Below are 13,648 nucleotides of genomic sequence, written 5' to 3'. Positions count from 1 at the left end.
ATTCCTTTCATTTCCTTTACTTGAGGACAAGTAACAACTCAAGTTTGGGGGTATGATAACTCTTATTTTTTAGAGTTATTTTTTATTTATTATTCCCGTTTTCACGTCATTTAAATACCCAATTTCTCTTATTTTTCCCCCCTTTATTCTAAAAATGATGAGAATTTATTCCAAAAACCATCACTTTGAGACTGTGTCCACAGTGGGAAGATTCTGAATTTATATAAGGATCAATTTTGGAGGGAGTTTTCGTGAAGACTTTTCTAGGAGTTGTTTAGAATTGGAGCCATGTTAGAAATCTAAGTTTTGGATAAAAGAGGGAGGTGAATTGACTCTTTAACCACAAGATCTTAACGGGCTCATTTCCTATGGATAAAAGATTGTCATTCCATTTCAGTTGAAGTCTCTCCATATTTGCTTTTAAGCTTTCAGTCTTAGCATTTATATTTCTTGTTTTAAGTTTCTTAGTTGTAATCTTCTGCCCATAGCTCCACCATTATGGCAATGGACTCTTGTTTTATCTTAATGAAAGTTCCATTCAAGTTTTATTTCTTTTCTTTTATCATGCTTTACATGTCTATTATGAGCTAAGATTTATTAGCAACGTTTGAGTGTGTTCATTCTTTACCACTTCGTAAACTTGATCACTTAAGTCAGGACTAAAACTCAACATGGATAATCCGATCACTTTTGAAAGTCTCAAATATCTTCAAATCAGATAAATCCTAAGAATAATGAGATTGAAAGTAGAGAGAATTTTCACCAAATGATTGTGTATTAATCTCTTGAAGATTACAACTGATTACAAGACTAATGACGATTAACAACTAATTACAAAGGAGCCTACCTATTTATACTACGAAAGCATTAAAGACTAAAACATTAAAATTGGAGAAACAACTTGAATACAACTTTTCAGCACAACTTTGAACCCAACAACTTTGAAGTGTTAATATTAAAATTTTGACCTAGAGATGGGCGGATTTCGAAATCCGCTTAAGTGATGCACAAAAGAGAAAGTTTTTGATAATTGAGTAGAAATATGAATTTTGTATGTATTTAGCTAACGTTCAAATATCAGAGATTTGTATTAAAAAGAGATTTGAGTATGTTTTTTTAAGTTTAATTTTTCTTTATTTATTTAGCTAAATTAGCAAGCTTCAGAATGATGGAAGTGAGAACTTTGTTGGAACTTTGTGGACACTATCTATAAAACTTCACTTTCGAGATATTGGAATTTTTATAAATATCTTCTATGTTTCTGACCATTATATTGTTGTCTTTGTCTTGAGGAATACTTACATTCATGCCCATCTTTTATTTATAAGTCTATTTTGTCTTTTAAAACTTTTCACCAACAAAAATCCAACTTTTAATTACAAACCCAAACATGATCAAGAAGTTAATGAAATTCTTTGATTCTAAGTAGTTCAATTCCTATGGAAACGATTTCAGTATTTTACCACTCTATTACTTGCAAGCGATCACAGTGTCAGCGTGCACTTGCACCATCACTATGGAGATTTCATACACAGTGTGTGAACACGAACGCTTCCAAGCTACCAATAACCTTGTTACCTTTAGGATAACTTCCTTCATTGTTTAGGATGATACGTAAGAGCAATAAAACACTGAGCACCTCCTAAGAAATTATCTAAAATAAAAAAAATGATATTCGATGGAAACTTGCTCTCCTTTTCAAGTTTGGTATTGTTTTCTTGTTCTTGTTTAGTTTGGAAACTTAAATCAAGAACTAAAAACACAAAAATCAAAACGATAAGAATGCATTCATTTTCCTTGATTTTCTTTTAGCGGCCGGATTTGATGGTGTTGTCTGATGCAAAGAAAAAGAGGGATAGAACTGAACTTGCAAGTAAAACATATGAATAAAATGCAAAAGAAAAACTCAAATAAAGTAACTAGACATATATGATATGAATATAAATAAAATAATTAAGTATAATATAATTTACTTTTCAAATTGTTAGTAAAACATAGGAGAAAATTGTGAAATTACTCAAATTCCCCCAAGTTTGACATCACTGTTAACAAAGTTAGTGAGAGCGACCAGATTCATAACAAAATAAACAACCACAAGGACCAAAATTCAAATCCATATTCGACTTTAAGGATGCTAGTCATAATTTTCGTTAAACCACGTGGACCAACTTCGTAATTCAATCTTCAATTTAATTCTTTTTTTTTTTTGTGATTTTCATTTCCCTAATATATTGGAAAAAAAATTGGTTGGATATTACTCTAACAACGGCGTTAAGTTCGCAGAATTTGAAGATGTTTGATGATATTAAAATGTTGAATTAATTTGACCAAATTTCATTTATTTGTTTGGTTCATTTTTTCTATGGAAGGAATCTTTTAAGGGGGCGTTTGGTTCGTCAAATTTCGACGAAATTTGATAGAAATGGAATGGTCAATTCTGACGTTTGGTTGGCCATGGAATGAAATTAAGTTCTAAAAATTTCCTCAAATGTGAATTTCACCATTCCTTCACAAAAGAGATGAATTGAAATCTATTCAATCCAAAATTTTGAAAATGACAAAAATGCTCTCATTAAAACTTAAAACCCTAACCACACCTTCTTTCTCTCTATTGCTTCATCGATTGAACACCTCACTCCTGGTTTCTCTCCTTCATCAACAGAAGTTTGGACTCTCTACACTGATTCACTTCTTCCTCTTGCGATCGACTATAGGTATGATTTCTCTTTCTATGTCGATTTCTTTCCTTCAGCTCTATTTTTGCTTCTTTCCTTCATCAAACAACTCGTATATCGACTTCTTCCATTTTTGCTTCTTTCTTTAATTTTTTTGTTACTGCTCATTGATCGACTCACGGTTTTATTATTGCTCATAGATCCACTTCCTCCTTCTCCATTTTTGTTACTGTGGGTACAATTTGGTTATTGTTTCTTGCTAGATGTGGGTTGCGATTTTGTTAATATTTTTGTTACGATATGTTCCTGTTTCTGCATTTTTGTTACTATTTATGGGGTACTGACTTGTTAATGCATCATATTACTAATTTTGTGTATGATTTGTTCTTATGGGGATGTATTTGTTATTGCATCATGTATTTTATTGATAACAAATGTAATTTTGTTATTTTTTTAATTCTTTTGCGAACAAAATAAATACATTTTTATTTATTAGATATATTATATTATTTTTTCACGAACCAAGTATTTAGTCAAACCTGGTAATGTTATTTAACAAAGTCTATTACTTAAGAAATTATTTTGCAAACCAAAGACCCTTCAAACGTAGTGTATTTGATCATTCCTTTCGATAAGGAGAAGAAATTGAAATACATTCCGACCAATAGTTTCGAGAGATACAAAAGTACCCTAAAACCCTAGCCGCACCCGTTGCTTTTCACGTACTGCTTCATCAATCGACAGATTCTCCAGGTGTCTCTCCTTCATCGATTGAAGTATGGCTTAGCGTCTTCACCGATCGATTTCTTCCTCTTGACTCCTTCTCTGCAGGTATACCTTTTTCTCCATCGTATCCTTATCCATTTTTGCTTCTTCCTGTTACGATTTTGCTTTATGATTTTCTTACCGTTTCTAGATCGACTGGTCTGTTTTTGTTACTTTCCTTCATCAATCGACTGTTTTTGCTTCTCTTTTTCGTCGATCGACTCCTCTGTTCTTTTTCTGTTTGTATGTCGTTTTTTCTGTTTATTGTTACTGTTTGATGTGGGTTACGATATTTGATGTGGATATTTCTTCTTGATTTGGGTAACGATTTAGGTTATGAATGATATTTTACTGTTTCTAGACCGATTTGGGTTATGTTTTTGATTTGGTACTGTTTCTAGACTGATTTGGGTTATGTGTGATATTTTACTAATTTTTGTTACTGAGTTGGAACAGGAAATGACCCGACTTAGTTTAGCAATAACACGTAGACATAGGCTTATTAGATTGATTCGGAACGAAGGTATGATTGCAAGATTGATTTGGAACGAAGCTATGATTGCAATTGTTTGGTACTCCAATACGATTTTCAAATTAATAGCCAACTACCAAACGGATAAACCATGTATTTGATATTCTTTGTTAAATGTGGTTTACGTTAGACCAATCATCGGTCTATAAATGTGTATGAACAATTTTTGTACTTATTGCTTCGATGTTATGGTTCGGAAACTTCTAGGATGTGTAATAACGGTTTGATAACAATATTTATAGCAAAACCATCACAGAATTATCAAACAGCTTTATATAGCATAACCATAATCATGCAAGCACATATTGCAAAATCTAATAGATTGTAAGCTTATATAGCAAAATTATAACAAAAACAGATGTGCAAGCACATGTAGAAATCAAACAGATCTGTAAACACATATAGCAAAACGATAGCACAAACAGAAATAGAGTAGCAGGAAGAAGACAAAATCGAGAAGAGGAAGTAGAGAAATCGAGACATAAATCGCAACCATAGAAAAACCATAGATCGAGAAAGAAAATATAAAAACCATAAATCAAACATAAATCGATAAAGTAGAGAAATCGAGCAGATGGAGAAGACGAGAGAGTGTGTTTCGAGCAGAGTTCAAATGAGGAATAAAGAAATCGAACCTGTGGTGAAGATGAATGTTTTGGTGTCGCAATAGAGAAGACGAGAGAGTGTGTCGAGAGCTTCCAGATAGAAATCGATCAGATGAGAAGTCGTCTGTTTGTGGAGACTAGGGTACACTTGGGTCTAATTCCATAACATAAAAGGTGGTATTTTGATGGAATGCTTGGTTTTAAAAAGTGCGAAGCGGTCCAGGTGCCCGGTATTCAATAGAGAAAACGTGATGCGTCCGGTATTCAAAAAATACTTATAAATTAATTCTACATATCAATTTCTACCTTAAAAATACTTACCTATCAAAATACTTCATTTATAATATAAAATAGTTCAAAAAGTGGCATTAGAATCTTAAAAAGTTAGTGAATCGAAATAACGAAACACACAAGCTACTACCATGAAGAACACAAGTAAATGTCTAATAGTCCCCAATCCCTAAACTAAATGACCAAGTGACCAACTAATACTCCCCAAAATTAGCATCGTCAAACCCCAACACGGGTATCATCTCCCTCATAATTATCAAACCCTCCAATATCTGCTTCCACCTCAACTTCATCATCTTCATCCTGAAGAGCACGTTCTTTTCCTCTTGCACTTCTAGTTCTTGATGGACCCGACCCACGTATATGTTTATAATCTGATATGTTCTTAATCTGATATGCGACTTGAGACTTGAGAGGGGCTTCTATTTTATTAGGTCATTATTACGTTATATTTTAATCTACAAAAAGCTCAACTAAAAACCTTTAAAGAATGAAAAAAGGAGCTCAAACATGAAACATACAGGATGCGCTGATGCACGCATCGTGTGATGCATAGGTGATGCGACCGCATCAGAGAGCATCATTGAATCGCTTCGCATCAGCCCCTCTGATGCGTTACCTCCAGCGCATCGGAGCGCATTATGCGCATATTTTTAAACCAAGATGGAATGGAATTAACATTTTCATAATTCCAAAAATACCCTTAACCCCAAGTATACCTAGTCTCTTCAAACAGGCAACACCCTTTCTCATTTGATCGATTTCTATCTGGAAGCTCTCAGCACACTCTCTCGTTTTCTCCATTGCAACGCCAAAACAGATTCGTCTTCACCACAGGTTCAATTTTCTTTATTCCCTATTTCATCTCTGCTCGAAAACACACCTTTCATCTTCTTCATCTGCTCGATTTCTCTAGTTTTTCCGTCAATTTATGTTTGATTTATGATTTTTATACTTTCTTTCTCTATCTATGGGTTCGGTTTATGTCTCGCTTTCTCTGCTCGATTTTGTCTTCTGCTTGAATTGTTCCAGATGCTTTTGTCTGTTTGTGCTATGGTTTTGCTATATGTGCTTAAAAATCTGTTTGATTTCTATATGTGCTTGCAATGTGTTTGATTTTGCTATAAGTGCTTATAAATCTATGATTATGCTGTGTAAATCTGTTTGATAAATTTGTGATGGTTTAGCTATATGTGCTCTATAAATCTGTCTGATTTCTATATGTGATATAAATCTCTAAAACTCTGTTTTGGTGAATACAAAAGATTTGTATATAAATCTCTACAAACATGTTTTTTGAATGCATCTATTTACAATTTTTATTTTCATGATATTCCATTTCAATTTGCCAACCAAACAGGTGGTCAAACCTGAGAGCATTACATTCTAATTCCTTTGACAGATTACATTCCATCCAAAAACATTCTGCAAACACCACCTCACTATCCAGACGAGGACGGAGGATCTCCCCCACTTTCCAAATGCTAACTCGTCTACTCATAAGACCCTCAAGCCTCCGTTTCGTAGCCCTAAATTCATCATATCAATCTCACCACAAGCATCACCATCCTTCTCTGATTCAAAGCCCTTGCTCCTCTTCATTCTTTTCAAGCATCTCACGCTTTTTTTCGACCAACAACAATAATGGTAGTAAATCATCAGATTTGTGGAAGATTTCAACGGAAAATGAAGAAAGCATCGAATCTGTGTTTGGTGAAGTTACCAAGAGCCTTGAAGATTTCGTTGGTGGTGGGGATGCAGTAAAAAATCATAAGGAAGAGGAGTCTTGGTTCAGTAGCGAATGGAAGGAGAAAGGAGGGGGCAATGATGTAGAACATGATATATTCAAAGTGATAGAGAGTGAGGGTAAAAGGACTGAGGCGAGTCGTGTTAATGATAAGTGGGGGACAGGGGAAGGATTTACAGATTGGAAATTTGGGGTGGGAGATCAGAAGGATGGTGGAGAAGCTGAAATATTTGATATTGGGGATGCAGGAGTTTCGGAATCGGCTGGGCTTGATGGCGATGTAAAATTGGAAAGTCAAAATAAAGAAGAAGATAGATTCCTGGAGATCGAGGAGAAAGCTCTATCAGAGGTACTCAAAGGTATACCTTTCGTCACCATATGCATATATTTGTATCCCATCAAAATATTATTTGTTGTTACATGACATTTGATATGCATAGGACGCAAAGAATAATTTCTGAAGTTTGTAGGGTTTCAATATGAACAGAGAAGAAGAAAAAAGTTTGTAATGAAGATTAATTAGTTTGAACTTTGTATAAAGCAAGGAAAGAGAGGTTCAACTACTTCATCTATAAAAGAACCCAAATACGATTATACGAATAAAAAATTCACGAAAATATCAAGAAGATTACACTAAATGATTTCTGGAAAAACTCCTTCAAAAATTGGGAAGTAAATCAAACATGTGAAATGCTAAATACATGTATTAAGGAAGTTTACCATCCCTTTGGGTTGTGTTTGGGATGTTGGACCATGTTTTATGTTAAGAGCACGTTGTTTTATGCATTGCACTTCTTGGTACTGTTGGAGAGGTTTGTTTGTCAACCGTCTTTAAGTGTTATCTTGAAAAAAAATCATTGTGGCCTAATTTATATATAGAGTAGTGAAGCTATCAAATAAACCATAAGATGAAAAGAATAAATCTAAATCTATTTGCTCCCAACTTTGTCATGGGATTGGCAATGCATACATTTGGCACTTACCATACTACCCTTTGAAATCATCGAAAATTTATAAATGGTTTATTGATTAGGCCAATAACATAACTTGGCGTGGGTTGAATTTGGGCACAAAACAGATGGTCTAGACAAATGCCAGTCTTCTATGTAGCTTGTATAGGAAGACAAACAAAAACCAAATTTTTCCTAAACTCTTGCTAATGAAAACGTGTATTAATGTATGGTAGTTCTATTTAACAAAAGTATTGAAATTTGTTTGGAGTTATAGATTATGTTTAACTATCTCCATCATTTGTTTCATAGTTTTTAGACATTGTGAGTAGTATCAGCGATCTATGAGCTTTAAGATGATAAGCATTTCTGATAATACATAATTCATTTAGTGGAAATGGCAAGAATGTAAGATATAATGTAGAGTTAACATGGAAATAAGCATAAGAAGGCAGAAATAAGGTTAAAATGAATATGAAAATATAAAACGTGAGCTTTGAAGGGCTTAAAAGGGTTGATATTTAACTGAAGATTCGAATGATGTTGATTATGTTTCTAGGTACAACCTATTTCCCATGGACTTTTTTGCTTTTGAGACCATTAATCTAATTTGGTGTATGGTAGTGATCTTTCATTGAAAATGCTTGGTGATTATTGGATCCTACTATTAGTTATGCTTGAAAGTGTTATGGTTGTAGAACAATGCAAATAAACCATATGTAATAATAAAGTGAAAAATGTGAGATAATGTATTAATATAAAAGTAGAACGAACAAATTAGGCTATCTCACGTGTTTATAATAGTTGTCCTTTTTAGTAATAATATGATTAATCATAGTGTTATGCAAGGTGTGTTCAGAGACAGAGCTGATCCTGGGGTTTCTGATGCCTGTGTGGGAATGCTAAAAACTGCTTCCATGCCGACTTTTTAAGCAAACAAAACGTACTCTTTTTATAACCTTTGGGACCTAGTCAAGCTAGGTGGCTCATCCCCTCGCTGAAGGAATCAAAACAGTAGAACGAGAAGGGATGAAGAATAGTAGGAATCAGTTCGGTTGTTCACTTGTTTGATGACCGTATTCACGCTGCCTTCCTTTTAATTAGATTAGCCGCTTAGTTGATGCCCTATGCGGCTTGGCTTGTTGTTTACAGCCCTAATGATTAAACCAAAGCTAATAACGTATAAGAACTCGATGCCCCTGGGGTTTTGATGCCCTGTGCGATTGCACAGGCTGGATGTGGCTAGGGCCGGGCCTGTTCAGACGCATCCCCCATCTAGATGCAACTTTTAGTCCCTCCTTTCTTACAAGATTGAGGCCAATTGAATATTAGTAGTTAAAGCGTTGTTAATGTTAGCTTCAATTAATCTAAGCAGTTAACACGGTCGATTGGGGAATCACAGTTGGGACCTTAAAAATTGGGTTCATAAAATAAATACATATATATATATATATATATATATATTGGTGGTTAAAGCGTTGTTAATGTTAGCTTCAATTGATCTAAGCAGTTAACACGTCCGATTGAGGAATTGCAGTTGGGACCTTAAAAATTGGGTTCATAATATATATATATATATATATATATATATATATGTATATATAACTTAATATATTGTATGCCTAATACATATCAAGTCAAACAGTTCAAAGTTTCAAACCGCACAAGCAATATAGTAATAAAGTTTATATAAAGCTCATAAACGACTAAATGAGCTAATTGCAGTTGAAGTCGAGGACTGGGGTCAAGTGGGCTGGAGCTTGGATATGGATCAGTCGAGTGGTGCTGGTCTACTGGATGAAAGTCGAGATCCTTGAATGATGGAAAGGGACGATCGAATCTTGGATATGGATTCAGTCGATGAAACTTGAAAGGAAGAAAGGGACTATGGATTCAACTAAAACTCTAAAAAGGTCTAAGTGGTTTTTTAAGGCTTGCCAAATCTAAGCCCAACAAATAATCAAATATTAAAAAAAAAAAAAAGACCCATAAGATATGAAAACAGAGCCCCAAAATTCTGAAACTTAAAGCCCCAACACTGAATTGGCCCAAGAATAATTGCATTATAGCAGATCGCTATTATGATAAGGAATCGCGGTGCAATAGCGGTGAATAGTGCCGCTAATATTTTAAAACCGCAATTCATCTCAGGACTGCAATCGGCTATTGATTTTCATAGCAATTGATGTTAAATTTAAATGTCAATAGTTTATGGTGTTAATGTTACTTGAATTTTGGGAGTTATCACTTATGTCGGTGATCGACTGATATTAATATTATTGTTTAATGCTAATTTGGTGATTCTTTAACTGGATAACAAATGCAATGATGGTGGGTATAACCGAGTGGTCATTGGGATTTATATTTGAAAATTTAATTGTCTAAAAGATATTTCTTTAAATGATGCGAAGTACATGCCATTTTAAGTTATAACTGCAACATGCAAATGTAAAATTTCTAGATTGGTTTTATGATACATGTTTTGAGTTGAATATGTTGTCAGACATGAAACCTACATGGATTAAAGGGCACCATGATGTGCTTAGTGGAGAACAAAATTTCAAGTTGGTTGTATGACTTGAATGTTGTGGAGTTGAGGCTGCTGGTGGCATAACATTTATAATTATTTCTGCTAATTCTCTCTTTCGAATGGATTCTCCCTTGTGTTGATAATTAAAGCATCCTTTTAAATTTAATCAACTGATAAGCTGGTTGGGATTAAGGACTAAATTGAAAGTGAAACCAAAAGCAAAAATAATGAAAATTCAATTTGTTTCTGGTTTGAAAGCATTTTCTGGCCTGCTGTGATGCTTTGTGCTGCACCATTTTGTTGCTGGCTGCAGCATGTAAATTGTATGTGTGTGTTGTTGCCAGCAACATATGCATCATGCATGTGATTTGATTCGAAATTTCAATGTGCAATGCAAAATACCAAACAAGTAATATAAATGCAACATTACCCCCAAATTAATGTACACTTTCTAATATTAACAAATAAAAACTGACAACAACTTTTTGTAGAATGGAAGAACCAAGAACCAAACTGTACGGTCAGGTGCCATTTCAGTGTATTTTTTATATCCCTAGTTGGGATTAAACTAGATGGACGGTTGAGATGAGTTTGTGCGACTTCACAATACTGTTCCTTTGTCCTGGGACTAGCTATTATGTGTTTAACATCCGAGTTTGTCAACTCTTTTCTTTGGTGCGAGTTGGCATAAAGATGCTACAACTTGTTCACATAATATGTTTTTACCCTTTCACCAATTGCATTTTATATTCATCCAATTAAAGAATTAAGAGATTTCTAGATTAGGAGTAGTGAATTATCAGAAATGTGCTCTCATATGTATTAATACTACTAATGTTTTAACACAGGTGGTCCAGATCACGCATTTGGCGACCTAATTGCTGCATCGGGAATCACGGATGAGATGTTGGAAAGTTTAATGGCCCTCAAGGACCTAGATGACGTTCCAGGATTACCCCCACTAAGCGAAATTGAGGAGATGCGGTATGAAAAGAATACCAGCAAGTCCACCAGAGCTGACATAGAGCGACAGAAGCAAGAGGAAATTACCAAATCACGTGTTAGACAGGTTGATAGTCAGGGTAGGGCTTATGGCACGGGGAAAAGGAAATGTAGCATTGCCCGTGTCTGGGTTGAACCTGGCGATGGTAAATTTGTCATTAATGACAAACAATTTGATGTCTATTTCCCCATGCTTGATCAACGGGCTGCTCTTCTTCGTCCTCTTTCAGAGACAAAAACGTTGGGTCTTCTCAATGTCAATTGTACTGTCAAAGGAGGTGGCGTGTCAGGTTAGCATATAACCTTTACATAAATTAAGATTACATTCTACTTCCTTGTTCCATAATGCAACATTAATATGTTTATTTTCTCCATCTCTTGTTCTCCCCTTTTTAAACCGTCTTTTCTCCAACTTCACCATTCCAGCTTCTATATAGGCATTATGGATCTGAGTTGTGTTGATTATGTATTTTTTTTAATACTAACTTAATAATATCTGCAGGTCAAATTGGTGCAATCCGTCTTGGTATGAGCAGGGCGTTGCAAAACTGGGCACCTGATCAATTCCGTCCTCCTTTGAAACAAGGTAAACAGACCTTTTCTTGTCTTAATTGCAAATACTTGACCTTTGCTATAAGTAGTTTTGTTTTGGTTATATGTCTAGTTATTTGGTCAAATGTCTTGGCAAATGCTCTAGAATCTCATATACGATGGGTTATACCATGTACTTGCTGTCTCCTAAAAAAATGCAGCAATGGCCTCTTGCATGAAAGTTAATCCATCAAAAAAATGCACTGTTTGATTTGGCATACATATAGATTGATATAGTTGTTCGATTATTAATGAATTGCTCTTTGATAATGACAAAACAAAACGGAAAGTATTTGCATTCTTTTGGAACAAAGTTTCATTCTTTGTTTCTTCTTGGTGCTCATTTTATTTGTTTGTGTGGGAGGAAGCTGTGTGGTTTTATCTTTTTATTTTTTTTCAACTTAACACAATTATTCGGTCAACTGTACACGACTGTTTGGTACAGAGAAAGTCGCTTATTCAGTAAGCTTCTAGCAATTAAAAAACACGCTTATACCAATGGAAAACCCTCCCAAACTATCCACTTGATAGAAAACCAACCAAACGAAGCGGGCCCCAGGTATCCTTGTATGTAGTTGATTGATGTGGAAACTTGTGTGTTTTTGGCAGCTGGTTTCTTGACAAGAGATTCGAGAGTCGTGGAAAGAAAGAAACCTGGAAAGGCGAAAGCAAGAAAGAGCTTCCAATGGGTCAAGCGTTGAGGTTTTTTTCTTCTTCACAAAGGGGATTACTTTGTTTCATGATGGTTAGTTAACATACGATATCGATAACATTATCATTATCATATCATCACCTTTTTGAACTGTGTGTTATCTCTACCAATTTTAGAGCTTGGTTATCGAGTTAGAGCGCGATTAAAGTAGTTACCTGGTTTTTAGAGTTTTTCTGTTTGCATTATAAGTCATGTAACGGCAGAATTAATAAATTTGTTATTGGATTAATATAGTGTTTCAATTGCATTTACATATATTTCCAATTGTTCTTGTTTCATAAGAGGAGCGATATCATGGTATGATACTCGAGCTCGAATCATTCTCAAACACAACATAAAACTTGTTTAATCTAACGAGTTTAGCTTTATCACACTAATGTTCGACCCTGTTTGTTCTAAAACCCGATTAAAATTTTTGAATCGAGCCGAATTGAGCCTTTAAGCATTTACTTTTTCGAGCCAAACATGCTCGTATATTTATAAATCATATAATAAGAATATAGAAATTTCCGAGTTTGAACAATATAATTTAAAAAATATTTGAGCTCGAGTTAGAGTCTTACTAAAAAAGTTATTTGAGCTCAAGCATGGTATTATTATTATTTTTACTCAAAATCGAATAACAGTTCAACTTGAATCGGCTCATTTACACCTCCGGTAGTATCCGGACGAGTAACACTAAAATTTAAAGTAAACTCTAGATCTTCTCTAATTATTATTAACTTTGATGTCTAACTTGTTATGGAAGCTGACTAATCCCAGCGTGACCACCTGCTTTGTGGGTACCCATGACTCGCCGCATTTGAACCTCCATGGTCACAACGGAATTTTTATTCAAATCCAAGGAGGAACAAAAATCCTCTTGTGACCACGAAGATTCAAATGCTGTGACTTCGGGCTACCTGTTAAACATATGATCGTCCTGTAATTGATCGGCTCGGATAACGAGTTGGATATTCAGGTTAATAAAAAAACATTATCTTTTACACTAATTTATGATATTTTAATTATGTTCGTTTTTATCTTTAATTTATTAATTTCTTTATGATAATTTTATATTTACTAACTTTATAATTTTATATCCATATTTTTCTAATTATTTTAACAATAGTTTAATAAAATTTATTATTAATTATATTATTATGTTTAATAAAACAAACATTTCATTTAATAATAAAAGCTAGAGTAAATTGCAATTTTGATTGCTATAGTAAATTGATTTTTTGGTCTGGGTCATCTATAAATTTT

General features: G+C 34.2%; 1 protein-coding gene across 2 annotated transcripts; it reads left to right on the top strand.

Moving 5' to 3' along the window:
- Positions 1-3,266: 3,266 nt before the first annotated feature.
- Positions 3,267-12,651, top strand: LOC112503059 (30S ribosomal protein S9, mitochondrial). Of its 2 annotated transcripts, none has more exons than XM_025107127.1 (5): positions 3,267-3,506; positions 6,271-6,974; positions 10,944-11,387; positions 11,600-11,683; positions 12,298-12,651. In XM_025107127.1, the coding sequence occupies exons 2-5, from the start codon at positions 6,350-6,352 to the stop codon at positions 12,387-12,389; spliced, it is 1,245 nt and encodes a 414-aa protein (XP_024962895.1). In that variant the 5' UTR covers positions 3,267-3,506; positions 6,271-6,349; the 3' UTR covers positions 12,390-12,651. The 2 variants fall into 2 exon arrangements, with proteins under 2 accessions (XP_024962895.1, XP_024962894.1); XM_025107126.1 differs by having other exon boundaries at positions 6,229-6,974.
- Positions 12,652-13,648: the final 997 nt, after the last annotated feature.

The sequence above is a fragment of the Cynara cardunculus genome, unplaced genomic scaffold, assembly GCF_001531365.2.
Source record: "Cynara cardunculus var. scolymus isolate 2C unplaced genomic scaffold, CcrdV1 Un_Scaffold_2468, whole genome shotgun sequence".
Taxonomy (NCBI): Eukaryota; Viridiplantae; Streptophyta; class Magnoliopsida; order Asterales; family Asteraceae; genus Cynara; species Cynara cardunculus.
Note: the sequence above shows the minus strand (reverse complement) of the source record. Positions and strands in the feature narration are given on the sequence as shown.